General features: G+C 35.9%; 1 protein-coding gene across 2 annotated transcripts in view; it reads left to right on the top strand.

Annotated features, from left to right (window-relative positions):
* Positions 1–17348, top strand: part of ITPR2 (inositol 1,4,5-trisphosphate receptor type 2) — a 525070-nt gene that overhangs the window by 261149 nt on the left and 246573 nt on the right. For both annotated transcript variants that reach the window (XM_079139251.1, XM_079139250.1), the window contains 5 exons: positions 6842–6931; positions 7055–7180; positions 11854–11976; positions 12614–12814; positions 14980–15231. In XM_079139251.1, coding sequence (XP_078995377.1) covers positions 6842–6931; positions 7055–7180; positions 11854–11976; positions 12614–12814; positions 14980–15231 — 792 coding nt within the window. The remainder of the gene's footprint in view (positions 1–6841; positions 6932–7054; positions 7181–11853; positions 11977–12613; positions 12815–14979; positions 15232–17348) is intronic.

The raw sequence follows: 17348 nt of genomic DNA, 5'->3' as shown, positions 1-17348 counted from the left end.
ACGTGGCATGAGGGTGTTCTTCTTCCTTGTCTCCATGATTATTTTATAGGTACCTATTTACAAGTCCTTTCAGAAGATTTCCTGACTGCCTTTCAATGGGAAACGATAGAAGTCTTCTTGTTGACCTTTTGGGTTGTCTTTGTTAGCAATAAAATCCCTCATAGGCACTGAATTTTAGTTTGTAGCTTTATCTTAATTATTTTGTTACTTAATATACCTAATTACTTATAGATTAATTCCCTCCTTCTTTGTCTCCTTTTTCATTTCCCTTCCTCCATTCCTTATTCTTTCTCTATTTCTTTCTGGGCACACCTTCCCTGTCTGATGATGTGTCTATTATGTCCACATCCATTTCTCTTTAAAAGCAAAATCTGTATTCCAGTCTTTGTCCACCACTTCTGGTCTTTGCTTTGATGAAGCAAGCAAGGAGGCAAATCTCGTTAGAATGATGTCTTGAAAGACAGTTCTGCTTTCCCAAGTAGGAGTACTCGATTATTCATAGTGGGAAAATAGTCCTACATAAGCACTGTTTCTGCAGCACAACTTGTGATTGATGAGGTGACTTTTGACAGCAGGGTTTGGTGGAATGTTGAATCCTCATGGTCTCATACAGAAAGAGTTCTTGTGTTTTATATAAGCCTGTTACTTAGCCTGGCCAATAAGGGATGCCAGGGTAATTTCATGAAGAAAGTTAGTTCTCTAATTTGGGCAGTACTTGCCTGCATTCTCCTTTGATAGAATCTGTTTTCTTATCTTTATTTTCTATTTTTACTCCAGAACTCATTGTATAATTTATCTTGTTTATGTCACATTACTTATCCCTGTCCTTACGTCTGAGCTAATGTTAGTGAAGGTGATTGTCAGAAGTATGGATCAGTTAGCCCTTCTGTTTGACATACTGCTGAAAAATAATTTTTGGGTTTTACCCAAATGCTAGTTTTATATATTCTCATTCTATTTGGTTGTAATGCAAATTCTTAAATGTAATGCTTACACTTCCTGAATTTGTTATTTAAATTACTTCCACAAGAAGAATCTTTTTGTCTTCTACCCTACATTTAAAATTAATGCTGTTTTAGCATGAACTTAGTATTTCCCTTCATATTAAAAAGAACAATCACTGTCTTACCCTTTTGTTAAAAAAAATGCTTCCATTTGTTTTTAATTCAATACAGGTTATTAGTGAAGATGCTAAGTTCCTAAGACTCTAAAATTCTTGGCAAGTATCTTACAAGGGAATAATCAATGTTGATGCAGTCAGATCAGCACAGGTTTGTCACTAGATCAGGTGTCAACATTTGTGTAATGACTGCTTGATTAGAGTAATTACTTGGTTGAAAGTGACTCCTTCCCGCCACACATTGTGTTCAACAGCCTCCTCTCACAGTCACTTCTGAGAGGAGGACTGTTAGGAGGACCCTTTCTTCACAGGCTGCCATAGGTACCAGAGGCAATTTCTGAGGGTTCTGTTGTTATGTTACTGTCCTCACTTCCTGTACAATTCTTTGTTACTATCTGCCACTCTCTTTACTAAAAGGCTGCCCATCATTTCCATGTTTTATATAATTCTGGTGAGTTTTTAGTAACCCCTTAAGTTGCATTGCAAAATTTCTGGGTTAATCTTGACATGGTAATGTGCATCTGTAGTCTCGGCTACTGGGAAGGCTGATGTAGGAGGATTGTTGAGGCCAGGAGTTTGGGGTCAGCCTAGTCAAGACAGCAAGACCCCATTTCTTCCAAAAAAAAAAAAAAAAAGAAAAGAAAGAAGAAGAGCTTTTCTGTGACGACAGGTTCCTGTTACATTATGACAGCAATTATTAATTTACACTGAACATACCTGTCACTGATATATTCCCAGTATTTACTAATACCTCTAGAAAAGAGAATACTCTCTAGGGGCATATGCTTTTTGTTACTTTAGTTGTCAGAGAAACAGATAGTAAATTTGGGGTGTTTTCTTGGATCTCAGATTAAACATTATCAAATACCATTTAAAATGATATTGAATGAGTCAGAAAACTCATTGTATTTTCCTGGGGATAGGGTATGTGGGGGAAACAGGTTTAGGGTAAAGTTAGGAGTGTGTGCACTTATTCTCTCAAAGGGAAGAGATTTGGGCCTGGGTTGAGGGAAATCTAAAGGGAAGTCACTGCCAGTAAGGGAGACAGCCTTCTCAGGCCATTGTAAATCATGGTCCAAGCCTTCAAGCAGCCGTAGGTACTAGGCACTTCTCAGGGAAGCAGAAACTGTCAACCATGAGCTGGAGGTGTAACTTAGCGGTGGAATGCTTGCCTTGCACACATGAGGCCCTGGGTTATATCTCTAGCACTGCACAATAAAACAAAACAAAGAAGAAATGGTTAACTATGACACCATCCATGATGGTCCAGATTAATTTTATAGGCAAGTTCAGACAAGTAGACCTAGGATGATTTTAGACATTCTGCACCCCATCTAAATGACTGGTAGGTGATGGTACTCTTAGATGGAAGGGAGAAAAAATACTTCATCACCCTATGAAGGGCTATTATTCAATAGTCTAAAGAGGAGAACATTTATTCCAAAGTGTCAAATTATAATCCGATTGACCAAAAAAAATCTGAAAGACTGATTGTTAGATCTCCTCCCCATGTTTTAGAGGGAGTAGGGAAAGAAGGAAGGCATTTGACATCTGGAGTTGTGGGGACACTGGACAGTTAATGATGCCCCTGATGGGTCTGAAGGGTGGTTACATGGAGGGAAGTCTGGGGATCCAGATGGTGAGCAGAATGCTTTGCCATCTTGCTGACTTGACAACTTTGGTGGGGAAGGACCGCCTTAAGCTTCAGTGGGGTGGGGATGAATAGAAGGCATGCACTGAGCTATTTTAATCGTGCAGCTGCAGATGCCAGCAGCTCTACATGGTAGGATTTGGAAAGTTCTATTTTTAAAAGCATGATTGCCCTTGCTTAAATTAAGAAGCTGGGTCCCCATGAATTGGTGCCAGTGTTAAGTTTGCCATGTAGTCCATATGATACTATTTTCTTATATTATTTTTGCTGTTGAATTAAAGATTTTCCTTGCCCCTTCCCTACCCACACCCAATTCCAAAACAAAAAAGGAAATAGAAAAAATTTGGGAGGAACCTCTCTTTAGAAGTGGTATTTACTCTATTTGTCTCTGCCTAGAACCTTGCCACCTGCCCAATTTCTAGACTCTTCTTGTTGTCTTGTTTCTAAACCTACTGCTTAGTATTGTGGTATATACTTCTACGATTAAAAATATAGCTGCCTCTATAAAATCACTTAACTAAGCTATTTCCCATATTCCATTAGAAGAAGTAAATTCAGGTTGTCCAGATGACAGGAAGCAATTATAATAAAGTGCAAGTGCTGTTGGAGCTCCATATTTATCCTTTGTTACCATTTTCAAAGAGTTATTTGGACATGTGCTGTAAGTGTGGCACTGTTCACAGCATTACACATTTTTCCTGGGCTTGCTCAGGACTCTGCATAAATTACACTTCTACATTTTGCACTTTTCTTGCGTTTTATCATTAGAATGAAGTTAGAACTTTGTAGATTTGGTCACTTCAGTAGGGCTAAGATTGTGTAGGATATAAAAAATACAGTTAATTTCTGCTCTTTCTGGAGGAAAATTCTTAGAATACCCTTGTTTAGGCATTTGCAAATAAAAAAATAAAAACCTAACTGTAGGTACATTGTTTACATATTTCTTAGATTCCCCTGATGACTCACTTAGAATCATCCAGATGTTCTTTGGGTTAATACTTTTGTTCCACTTAATTATGTTGCATTATTTTCTGAAATTAAAAGGGATTGTTTATTGAATTCTCCAGTGTTGTCTCCTTGGGTTGACTGCTGGCAATTTTAAATTAAAATCATTATTCTTCTTGATTCCCATAGTTAACACAGTTTAGCATTGTCTGAGTCTTCCCCTGGGTTGAACTAAAGAGCGTAACTTCCTGTACTATAGTGTGTTTTGCCCAAGATTACTTTTCTTAAAACAAGACTATTGCTTTTTATGCAGGTCATTGTTTGAAAAACAGGCTTAAATATATCGGCCAAAACTTTGCCTGCATTTTCAACTGCCTTCTTTAAAGATCAAAGATCTTTCTACCTTTGGAGGTTTGTCAGTCCTTAGACTTGGTAAAATCTTAATCTTGATTTGTGGTATAAATTTGATTTTCCTTAATATTTCTTCTTTCCAGAAAAAAAAGAAACAGCCTTATAAAAATTCAGCCTCCACCTCTGAGATCAGAAAAAGAAAATTTAATTATATTTCTACCCTTTTTAATTTCTACTTCTCATCAATATGTTCTTTTTGCTATGAAATAGAAACCCTGTGTGTTTCATTCTATGACCTCCAGTCTCTTTCCATCTAGATAGTTTCCATCTAAGCCACTTGACTTACCTTGCCTCTTCTACGCTGGCTTTGCTTACAAGTACAGTTTAATATTTTCTTCTATGACTTTTTGGGATTCTCTTAATGTTTAGGGTCTGGTAGACAATATCTTTTCCCTTTACCTGGAGTGGAGGTTTCACTGCTTTAGTGACCTTCCTAGCATTTATTAGGATAACTAAGGGAAACAGCCCTGAAATCAGCCTTAGTAAAGTTTTAAAGACTTTCAACATTTGTCTCTTTTACCTTTTGCAGTTGCAGTTCTTTGGGATAAAAAAGAGACAGTTGGTCAGAAGGTAGAAGATAATAGAGAAGAGTATTGTGCCACAATAAAGCAGAGAATGGGGCTTAACAAAAACTGTGAACGAACCACTGAGTCAAATGCTGGAGAAAGTTTTGGCAATTTTGAGTCATTGGCACATAATGCAATCTTAGTGTGGCATAGATTATTCTTTTGAGATAATTAATGGGAGCAACAATCTGATACGCAAGACTAGTTTCCAGGGTGGGCAATATCACGGAATGTGTTTGAATATCCTCAACTGGACATCTCTTTTTAAAGAGATGAGAAAGAGTAGAGAGTAGAAACTGGTCCTGTATGAGAAGTAGGATTGAAGCAGGGAGAGGAGGCAGGAAATTTTCAAAATCCACACATCAAAAGTTTTGTTCTCTTAGTAAAGGTAGACAGTTTGTGATAGTGGAAATTTTTGAGTGAAAAAGGGAAATGTCATTTAGGGACATTTCTATCTACTTAATAAATGGAAGAGGAGGTCACCTGCTAAAGTAGAATTCACATTGGGAGGCTTGGCACAATATTTTCAAGGAGAGAAGTGAAAGAGGAATGCAAAGCTGACTGATGAGTGTGCTGGCTAAACCCTGGCGAAGTCACTCTGTGGCTTGAAGCCTTTCATCAGAATTGTTGGACCAGAAGCAAAGTACTTTTTTCCCCCTTGGTTTGCATTAATTTTGTGATTCATCCTGGAGCACAGTAGGAAAAATAGCTCAGGACAAATGAAATTATATCGATTGGCCTCATGTTATTTTCTTACTTCTTTCTGAGCTTAGACTGGGGTCCTCCTTAACTGTGAGAATCCAGTGCCATCAATAGTCAGGAGGTTAGGGTGTTTTTAACCCTAGTTGAACTTGACATTTATCCCAAGTGTAATTTTGTACTTTGTGTAAATGAGAGATGTAATCGCCCATGCAACATGGTCTGTCAGTTCTTGCCATTTTCTGCTCAGCATATGCCTTTTCTGACCCAGGTCCCTTTGGCTAAGGTGACTTCCTGTTCTGACCAAGTCATCCCCTTACTGCCCAGGTATCCCTTGTGCTTAACTGGTTTCTACTTTGAAGACCTGGCTTAAACTTGACTTATTTCATTAAGGTGTCTAAATTGTAGAGCCATTCTCTCTCTTTCTCCAAATAGTGAAGTCTGCTCAATTCAAATCTTTACCTTTATTAAAAAAATTAGAGCTTTATAGTTATACATAGTAGTTGGGTTTATCCAAACAAACTTCAGTAAATTCTTTATTTTCTTATTCCTCCCTATTTTCTTAGGTAGGCTTTAATTTTCTTGTAAGAAGGACCGTAAGAAGGACCACATCTTTTATTTATTTTTTGATCCATTCACCATAATCTAGTACCAGATATGTACTGTTTTAATTAAAAATGATCTTTATGGAATTGTTTATAATCATATTTTTATATGGTTATTGTAATAGTTAATATTTAAAATATTTGCATTCCATTTGCTTTTTATAATGCTTCACATAATAATTATTATAATTAAGTGTTTTTGGTGTTTCAGACTTTCTTAATAAGCTTTATTAATATAGTAATTTGAAATATTATTTATAATTGAAGTTTTATTTTCCTTTCTTCATTTTCATGGCTGTGTACATGCTTGGGTGGCCCCAAGTCGTGACTCTTAAGGATGTCATGGTAACCTGGCAGAAAATCCGTGGGTTAAGTTGTTCTTTCTTCCCTTCCTGACATGTGGTCAGCTGTTATGATATGCTTCTTCACTCTTGAGTTCATTATGGGTTATCCCTGATGACAAAATTTTATCTTTTATGCTCTGAATTTTTACTGTTCTTTTTCTAGAGACAACATAAAACTACGATATGTGTGAAATATACATATATACACACACAGACATGTACATATATATATATACTAGCTTTATGTATAATAACTTTTATTTGTAAATACAGTTTCTTAATTATTAGTAATATCATTTGTCTTATAATTGGGTTCTTATTAGATGGTGGTAATTTGCATGATTTGTTCAAGCCAAGAAGCTTTATATGCAGTAAAGAAAGCACAAAAGAAACATTTGGCTGAATAATAAATTTATTAAAAACAATCACAAAGTATATTTATTGCAAAATAAATTATGAAGCTACCTATGGCATAAAATATATATTTTTGTTTATTTTAGGAATCAAACATTTTAAGTCCAGTGCAAGATGGAACAAAGAAACCTCAGATTGACAGCAATAAGAGCAATAACTATCGAATTGTAAAGGAGGTCAGCAAATTTACAATATCTTTATATGGGTTTATATTTGCATGACACATAATCATTGCTTACATATTATATTTATTTAATATTGCTGTTTGTCATATGTGATGCTTTCCTTCTTTTTTAAAGATTTTGATTAGGTTAAGTAAACTCTGTGTACAGAATAAAAAGTGTCGGAATCAACATCAGCGATTACTGAAAAATATGGGAGCTCATTCTGTGGTGTTAGATCTTCTGCAGATACCCTATGAAAAGGTTTGTCCTTAATTATCTTTTTTTTCTAATTTTGTGTTTTGATACAAATTTAAATGTATAGCCAAGTGATAAAGAACTTTTCCTCCCTTAAATATTTGAGAGTAAGTCCATATGTCCCCCTACCCCCATCGCCGACATCCTTGAGCCCTTTAGTGCATATTTCAAACAAAGACATGGTTCTGTATGACCACACTACAGCCTTCCAGATCAGGAAAGAGTATGTCACTTTACTGTCACTTAATCCCACACCCAATTCAAATTTCTCCTGTTGTCCTAGTAGTGTCCTATTTGACAAAAGAATCTACTTTAGAAACACATAGTTTTTGGTTGTCATGTCTATTTAAATTTCCTGGTGTTGGAACTCTCATGTCATTGATACTTTTGCAAATAGCCACTTATCTTGAAGAATGTCCCCTAATTTGAGTCAATATTCATTTCCTCCTGTGATTAGACTCAGTAAAGCATCTTTGGCAAGAACGTAGCTGAAAGATGCTGAGTTCTTCTCTTTGCTTGCTACTCAGTGGCACATAGTTTTAATTGTCCCATTATCTCTAATTTCAAATCCCCAGTTCATATTAGTTACTCTTTTTTGGTACTGTGTGTCCGTTCTTTAACAGGGAGAACCCTGTCCTCTCCCATTACTTTTTAATAGTTATATATTTAACAGTACCCTGTATGTAACAGTCTTCCACTATGCTGCTGGCACACCTCCATATGAATGCCCCTTACACCAGCCACACTCATCTCTGATAGACCCAGTAGGGGGTCTTCTTTTCATCTTCCTTGGTGCCAGCAGGCCAGGCCAGACCTCTCGCTGTGTGGCCACCCTCCTCACTTGGTCTTCCACTAGGTCGTCTGCATCTCCCCATTTAGTTACTTTCTAATACGTAAATTTACAATACGTAAATTTATTATGCCATTCCTAAGGTGGCATAATCCAACCTGTGGCAGAGAATGCAATTGAAGAGTGGTTGAAAGGCAACAAAAGATATTAAATCCTTCGTATTTATTCTCCAAATTATTTTATCTGATATGTAACATAAGCATTGGACATGTGATTAATCCCCTTCTTCTAATAATATAACTGGAGAATTGAACCGTGTTTTACTCCTTTGTTTCTATGGGCTTATTCAGTTTTAATAACTGGATTATTTAGAAATAATAATAACAACAACAGCAAAGTTACAGGAAGCATGAGCTGTAGCAGCTCTGGCCCCCCAGGATGCTCTTCTGTCCTGGCCAGCTTTTCAGTGGGAATTGGATGTTTCTGTGACCGAAGTGTCTTCATTATCTTCTAACTATTCTTGAGTGACACAAGTAAAAGAAAGTGTTACAAGATTTTGAAGTAAAAATTTCCCATTTTTAAATTTAGGAATGGATTTATTTTTAGTCTTATTTATTAGTATAGTTAATTCATTCCTGTTTTAAATATGAGGAAATGAGTCTATTAAGGACTTTAGGCTGCTTGCTTAGTTATAGATGGCATGAACAATAGCCCCTTAGGTTAGGAACAAGGAAGATATCAAACTCAGTTAATAAAAGCTACCACTCAAAACACAAATTCATTCTGAATTTTTAACAATGGCCACATGACAAAGGGGCCATCAACTATACACAAAATTATTGGATGATTTCAATAATGTCAAAAGACCACAGTTAATAAGAGAACTTTGCCTTCTCTGTGAGATTTGAGACCTGTGTTTCTTACTGAGATTCTTATAAGCAAATGGTCATAGCACATCATAGAACTGTGGAAAATGACAGTCAAAAGGAAGGCAATTTAAGAGCACATGTGACAAAAAGGGGGGGAAAAAGGAGGGGAGAAAGCAAAGGGGAAAAAAAAAAGAAAGGGGGAGGGAGCATCAGAGTGGTGCACTGATCATGCCAAAACCCACTGCGATGTACAGCTGTAGTGCACTAACCAGAGCAGACAAGGAAACAGAAAGGAGAGAGGAGGAGGAGCGGAGTGGGAAGAAACAGGAAGTATGAGGAAGAGGAGAAACAGGGAAGAAGAAATGGAACCAGGTACACAGACATGCTGGGAAAGGTGGGGGAACCTAAGGGAGGGAGAGCATTAGAGGGATTGGAGGTGACAGCTGAGAAGGGAAGGAAACAGAATGAGGGAAACAGAGAAGAAGGGAGGGCAGAGGAGGTGTGGGCAGGGTGGGGAGGAGTTGTTCAGAGATGAGGAAAGGTGGAGAACATTCAGAAAGGCTGGGGGAAAGAAGGATGGGCTGTGAAACAAAGGGAGGGTCTAAGGACCGGAACCCAGTGGATATGAGGACAAAGAAAGAGAAGGTGAGGAATATCTAGAATACAGAGGAGTAACAGGGGCAACTATGGGAGGTGTAGAAACATAAAGGGCACAAAGAAGAGCCACCGCGGAACAGGCAGAGAGAAAAAAAAAAATGTCCCTGGGCAAAGGAACACATTTTTTAAAAAAAATAACTTTTATTTTTTAAAAGTTAATTTTTACTTTCCAGGAAACATAAAAAACATAAGTAAAGAACAAAGTCATCTAGTCACAAGCAGTTTAGTAGGGACTGTCCTAGTTCCTGTGTGTACATACGAAACATCCCGTTCTGTGTGGTTGAGATCGTAGACCTCAACTGTGCTTTTCCACATCATGCATATTCACCAGTTCAAAATCCCAAGGCTACGTGAGTGATTTTTAAACCAAGAATATACTACACCAACTCAGTGTGTTAGAAAAAAATGATAATTCTGCCTTTCTTGGGAACAAAAATTTCACCAAAGACAAGAATGGCAACAGGACTCCCTTAATGCTCAATTTAAAACGAGACATAAAGCAGCAGAGTACACCACAATAACATTCCTAGGAGAGTTCATTACCAGATTTCTACTACTAAAATATTAGCAAGAAAGCATTTTGTTCCTTGTGAATTAAAATATTTCCAGCAGTACAGCCAGAAGATGCATACATCGGTGGCTCACATCAGATGTAAATCCTTGAGCTCTTGCTCCCATCTTTCCCTGTGTTCTTCTTGCTTCCCCTCTGCTGCCAGCCCAGTGAGCAAGTCCTGATATGCACTGCCCAGAGGTAAAACAATTTCATGTCCAAGATGCATCTTTTCTATCAATTATGATGAAAAGATATGTACAAGTTAGCTAATTCACTAGCTCTGCTTTTTATGATACACTGTCATCTTGGGACATCTAGAAAGCTTAGATATTGTGAAATAAAGTATGAACTTTGTGTATAATAAACACAAGTACTTTACCAAAAATGCACATAGAGATATATGACTGTAATACGAAACTGTCCTCCAGATACCCTTCCCCTTCCCCTTTTCTTCCTCTTCACCATTTTGGTGACTAAGTTTGGGATGACCCTTAGTTCCAAGAGATGGTTTGACAAAGGTCATTCCCAGAAGAAAGTTATTCCTAAAAACTACCAAAAAGACATTTGTGGTGGGATTGTTTTGCTACTTCTAACATTCTTTGGGCATTAGGACTTAACTTTTAATACCCAGCAATATTAACCAAAATATACATAAAACATTGACTAGACAATCAAAACTAATCTAAGGGGCACAGAATGCTTCTCTCTGGATACTTTCTCCTTCCCCGACCCACCACCCAGTGAATATTCAACACATAATAGTTCAAGAAGTCAAATTTACCAATTCCATTCACCAAAATGGCAGTCATTCTTATGGACTAACAAAATATACTTAAAGGGCATTACTTTGTCCTCTATTTTTACCATATGTTTTGTATGAGTAGACATCTTGAAAGACTAGATGTTTCCAACAAGAACTTAAGTGTTTTGATGTGTATGTGATATAGATAATGAACAAACAAGTCCCAATTTTGCATCCTCTCATTTCTAGATATTAAAGAGGTTTCTGGTATATGACAGAGTAGTTAGCAAAATTAGCACTTTGTGTCCACTTTGTGTTGAAATTCTTGGAAAGTTTGTTCTTCACAAATAACTTTTGGTTATGAATGTGTTCAACCACCTCTAAGCATTACATATGCCTGTACTTATCCACTCAACTGAAAGTAGAGAGAAGGAAGTGAGAAGGGAAAGCTTCAAGGACAAAATGGTCATATTAGAAGATAACTCAGATTATAACCATTGTTACATGTGCAATTTTATTTACCAGTGCTGTGTGCATAGTGGGTAAGTTCTTACAGGAAATATTTAGTTCTTGTAGATATTTAAAAGTACTTGATATGTTTAGAAGTAGAAGTAGTAAAATAAAACTTTTTGTAAATATCTTGTAAAAACTGTTAGGAAATCTTGTGTTTGGAATTGTTAAACCATCTCTGAACAGTTACTGTCTATACTTGTTCATTAGGTTAAGGGAGATGGGAGAAAAGAAGTGGCAAAGGTGTTGTTAGGGAGTGTGAGAAAATGTCAACTTACCCATTGACTTTGATGTTTCATGCATTTCATTTAACTTTGCTGCCTTTTACATTTTGTGTATGTACTGGTCAAAGAAAGCCTAATTTTATAATTTCTAGTTTATAGATAGATGTTAAAGAGGTTGCCAGTGTGTGACAAAAGTAGAGTTAGTAAACTAACACGTTTTGTGCACTTTGTGATAAAATTTATAGAAAGGTAGTCTTCTGAAGGAATATATTTTTGATAATATTTGTACTCAGGTTTGTTTCCGTGTATCATGTGCTACTCTTTTAACTTACAGAATGATGAAAAGATGAATGAGGTAATGAATCTAGCCCATACCTTCCTGCAGAATTTCTGCAGAGGAAATCCACAGAATCAAATTCTTCTTCATAAACATCTGAATTTGTTCTTAACTCCTGGTGTAAGTATTTTAGTGACTCCTAATATTTATAGTAAAGTATGCATCAAATTAATTTTAGTAGCAATAATGAACAGAAGTTTATTAATCTTTGTCACCTCATTTTTTCCTTATCGGGATTCTCTCCCTAAAATTGATCTTATTATTATTTCCATTAAGGACTTTTTTAAGTAAATCAAAAAATTGCAAAAATTTTATATGCAAATGACAATTTCATTTTTTCATATATAGTTTAATGTTAGAACAATTATATGGTACAACAAAGAACTAGCTTAATAATACCATAAAATAAAATACGGGTAACTCAAAGAAAGAGTTAGCACTAGTCTTTTAAACATGTTTAAGCAGATCTTAAGAAAGAACTGATTTTGAATAATAGATAATTAAATTAATGTCAAGAACACTGTTGCTGACATGTTGTACTTCTTGATAATAAGCTCCTGTCTCCAACTGAGTTCCTTTGTGAGCTGAATTTCTTTTAATGGTTAATGATCTCATTGCGTTTTGTAGAATACTTGCACAGAAAATTCACTGGGGCTTCATATAAAATGTAAAACTGATCCCAAGCAGGAAAATTAGTCCAACTTTGTAGAATACAAAATTGATCTTGTCATTATTACAAAGTGTGTTCCCTGTTTAGCTCCTTGAAGCAGAAACCATGCGGCACATCTTCATGAACAATTATCATCTGTGCAATGAAATCAGTGAGCGGGTTGTGCAGCATTTTGTGCACTGCATTGAGACACATGGCCGCCACGTGGAGTACCTGAGGTTTTTGCAAACGATTGTAAAAGCAGATGGTAAATATGTGAAGAAATGCCAGGATATGGTAATGACAGAGGTGTGTTCTCAGTTTGCATTTTATCAGCTTCACCTGAATAATGTGCTCGAATATGTGTTTTCTGTTAATTTAAAGGAAGAAAAAAATCCAAACAACAGTTTTGGAAAATTATTTCATCATGACTCCTGAAGCACAACTATATTTTGCTTTAGTCCAGTGAAGCAAAACAACTTAAGCATACAACTTAAGTGTATGATTTTCTAAGAGTTTCCCCTTTTGATCCATAATGAATTTGGCTATGTTAAATAATGACTAAAGTCTTATGATTTCACAAGATTATTTAAAATTAAAATAGAAAATTTAGTATTTTTAAGTTTTCAATAATGCAACAAAGAGACAGAACTCTGGTTTTCTAGTACCTTTATTGCTCTGTTTCTGAAATGTAGAATGGGTATTCTCTGTCATAATTTGCAAAGGCTTTGGAAGGAACCAATTGATAAAAACTACTTTCAGTGCTTTATTATAGCAGGTGGAAACTTGCTACATAGAATAACACAAGAATCTAAGAAAAATGAATGGGTAAAGTACTTAGTTTATTTTGCCCTTGATGTTTTGCACTGAGTGAGATTTACATGAAGCGTGAGTTACTCACTAGGAAATAAATGTGAGACTTTGGGGAACTGGCAGCCCACAGAGCCCATCTGGGTAAATCACCACTCTGTGACTGAATGGTTCTCTCGTGGCCTTTCTGGATTAAGGCAGCTTCAAGTCATGGCTACCAAACACTTACATTGTAGACTGTGTTGGTTTGGGGACAGTTTTGCAATTATATTCTTTCAAATTGGATATGGGAGATGTTTTTGTATTGATTCAATATGAGTCCCTCCTGCCATTTAGAAATCTTAAAATTAATTCAGTGAAAACTTAGAATTTTTAAATGTAAATTATTGTTATTAAACCTTGTAAGGAACATTTTAAACTTGTAAAATTTACCTTTTTAAAAACTATATTTGTATTTACGTTAGTTCTTCTTTAACGCCTAGAAATGTGTGGGAAGTAATTTGATTTGGATTCTGATCACCATTGAAAGAATTAGAATGAGAAAGTAACAAATATTTAAGCTGTTCCTATGGTATTTATCAAATAAAGTGTTTTTATGTGTGAGGAAGTATTTTTAATATTATGTTAATATTTAACAAATTTGTGATATATACATTTTCTTTCAACAAAACTCACAGTAAGCCAATTCATTGGCTTATCAATTTAAATATTATCAATTTAAATATGATAAATAAATTAAAAATTATTTATCTATAGTTTCCCACTAGAATACTCATATTGCAGTTAGAAAATTGGTACTGATAAGCAATAGATGATAATATTTTATGATTTTGGGCTGGGGATATAGCTCAGTTGGTAGAGTGCTGGGGATATAGCTCAGTTGGTAGAGTGCTGGGGATATAGCTCAGTTGGTAGAGTGCTTGCCTTGCAAGCACAAGGCCCTGAGTTCAATCCCCAGTACCACAAAAAAAAAAAAAAAAAAAAAAAAAAAAAATTATGATGTTTAAGCAGTAAAATTGCCACCTGCTGGAATTTTCCACTAAAATTATGTAACAAAATCTGAAGGAAAATTCATGTCCTGTAAGCCCCTACCTATTCATTTCTTTGTGTCTATTTATTCAGTCTTCTCCTTATTTTGTCCTCTGCTTTTACCTCTGTTTTCTACTGATTCCTTTCCAATAAACATGGAATTTCCCAGATTTTTGTAGATTTATACTTGGTTTGATGTACTTGCTTACTAAGTCACTACTGAAGTGGTTGGGGATATGGCATACCGTTTAGTAAAAATTAGACTTAGGTGATAGCCAGTGCTTTGGCAGTGGAGTCCTCTATTTAACGCAAAGGAAAATCAATTTATTCTTCTACAGGTTTTATTTCAGCGTCTTGCTCACTGATGAACACCTTGCTGCTGTCCATGTTGTTTAATTCTTGCCATCTCTATTGCTTCCCTATGTCCCTGCCTCATTTTGGTGTCTTATCACAACTTATCACTTGGCACATGATTACAAACTTTTCACCATTCTTCCTTGGCATAATGATGCTTTTTCAATTACCTATGTTTTTATAAAGAGATACATGTGCTTCTGTATAGATCAAGCCTTTGGAAATAAAATGCAGGAATGAAAATTTGGACTGCAATGGAGATTCTTTCATTATCATTTCAGTTGATAAATGGGGGTGAAGATGTGCTGATCTTTTACAATGATAGAGCATCATTTCCAATCCTTCTCCATATGATGTGTTCAGAGAGAGACCGAGGGGATGACAGTGGCCCCTTAGCCTACCATATCACCCTTGTGGAGTTGCTGGCAGCGTGCACAGAGGGGAAGAATGTCTACACTGAAATCAAGTGTAATTCCCTTCTGCCCTTGGACGACATAGTGAGGGTGGTGACCCATGATGACTGCATTCCTGAGGTAAGCCTGGCAGAAGCTCAGTGACTGTAGAACCATCATAAAGTTTTAAAGTACATCTAAATACCAGAAGTTTCCCATACTAATATTTATGAGATTGCATATTTAATTGAGAAACTGTAGTTAGCTATGTAATTTGGGAAATTTAAAAGAGCATGAAAAGCTCTATTTTTTTTTTTTCAGTTATATAAGAAATTTTGAAGAAGCATCAAACTTTTTAAAGTATGGCCCCTGTTAATTTACTGGAAGCTACTAAAGATGTCTCTTAAATTTTAAACATGTAATCAGATCAAACAGAAAACTTTACCTGTAGCCTCTAGTATATTTTTGAGAATAAACAGGCACTTCACAAATGATTTACAATCATTGATTGGAGAGGCTAGGCTAGTGCTGCAGGATCACATACTGGATGTAGGTTTGCCTTGCTTTATGTAATAGATACATTCTCGAAAATATGCATACCCAGTTTGCTTTTTTTCACATATCCTCCTTCACCTCTTAGTTTGGCTTTGATGATGGGGGGAAAATTAACCAACAAGCTGGTTTTCTGCCAAAAGGATTCTATTAATGAGGCTTCCAGGAATGTACATCATAATAATTTCTTTCTTTTCTACTATTTTGGTATATTATTGAAAAATTTGTAATTGTGTAATATACTGAAAATGATATTAAACCAAACATTTTAAATCACAGTAACTTAAAATGGTGTCAGGGGAGGTTAATGTCCCCAATTCTAAATAGTCTTCTGTCGTGATGGACTTGAAAGAAAGTTTTTGGAAATCCTGTAGGACTGTTGACACCTCAATCCCAGGATACTTCATGCCATGATTTTTTTTGAAAGATAACAGACAAAATACAGTGTAGTGAGGAAGTCCTTACAGTGGGTTCTGTCCTTATTTGAGTCCTGGTTTTGGCCATGCCTCTTCCCACAGGCAGCTCCCCTGATGGTACCACCCTTACCTCTGTGTTTGTGTGAGTAACTCCCCTTCACCCTTCACAACCTGATCTGAGCCTTACATCTTCAGGGGCAAGTGTCCTGGCCTCCCTTAGTAGAGTCTATAAGTGTCTATAATGTGAAATTTATCATTTGAATTTTATTAATTAATAAATATCTTTAACACTCCTACTCTTTTCTGAGATTATAAACTCCATGAGAGTAATAGAGTTGTTTCTGTTCATTACATTGTCTGAGTAGGAACAACACTTAATACACATGTTTTGAATGAATGAAAAAATGAATTAAAGGATGAGTCAGAGTCCTGGATCAATTACTTCATAGTGATATCACTGACTCAAACAAATTACTTAACTTTCCAATATTTTCAATTTCCACAATTTTAAGATAGAATAATTATAATACAAGCCTGATAGGATTGTTGGAGAATTGAATTAAATAAGATCATACATACAAAATGCCCAAGGTGTTTGGCACACAGTAAACACTGCATAAATATTAGCTGCTGTGAAGTCCGTGATGGCATGCTGACTGACTCAGATGTCTCCCTCCCTGTGACCATCCTCAACACACAAACCTGCTGTGGATGGCTTGTGTTAGACCCCAGTCAAGCAGAGAAAACCACTGAGAGTGTGTAAGCTGGCCCTGTGTTCCTGTGGTTCTAACACCAATTCTATGGATCCCCAAAATAATTTAATTGATTATTTTGTGTATATATATTTTTCTTATAGATTTATAGCATTTATTAGATTTTTTACAATGAGAGAAACAAAGAAAAATAAAATAAAAAATGACTGCCCTGTGTGCTTTATAATGGTATATGTTGATGAGACATCCTAATCCTTCATGAGGAATTTTGCTGATTCTGAGGACTGTACTACATATCAAAATAATACTTTTTTTTTCTTCTTGTTAACTGTGAGCCTTTTTTTTCAGGATCGGTAATGTAATTTTTTTTCTTTAATGTCAATGAAGTATTATTTTGTCAACATATTTAAACATTGTATTAGTACTTTTGGTTGCAGGTGACAGAGACCTAACTTAAACTAGGTAAAACAAGAAAAGGGATGTAAGGGAATTTTGCTGGCTCTTGTACTTGGAAATTTGAAGGACTATTGTTCAGTTGGATGGAGAGGTTTAAACAATCTCAGAATTCTTTCTTTTG

The sequence above is a fragment of the Sciurus vulgaris genome, assembly GCF_902686455.1.
Source record: "Sciurus vulgaris genome assembly, chromosome: 5".
Classification (NCBI taxonomy): Eukaryota; Metazoa; Chordata; class Mammalia; order Rodentia; family Sciuridae; genus Sciurus; species Sciurus vulgaris.
This window is presented reverse-complemented; position numbering and strand designations above follow the sequence as displayed.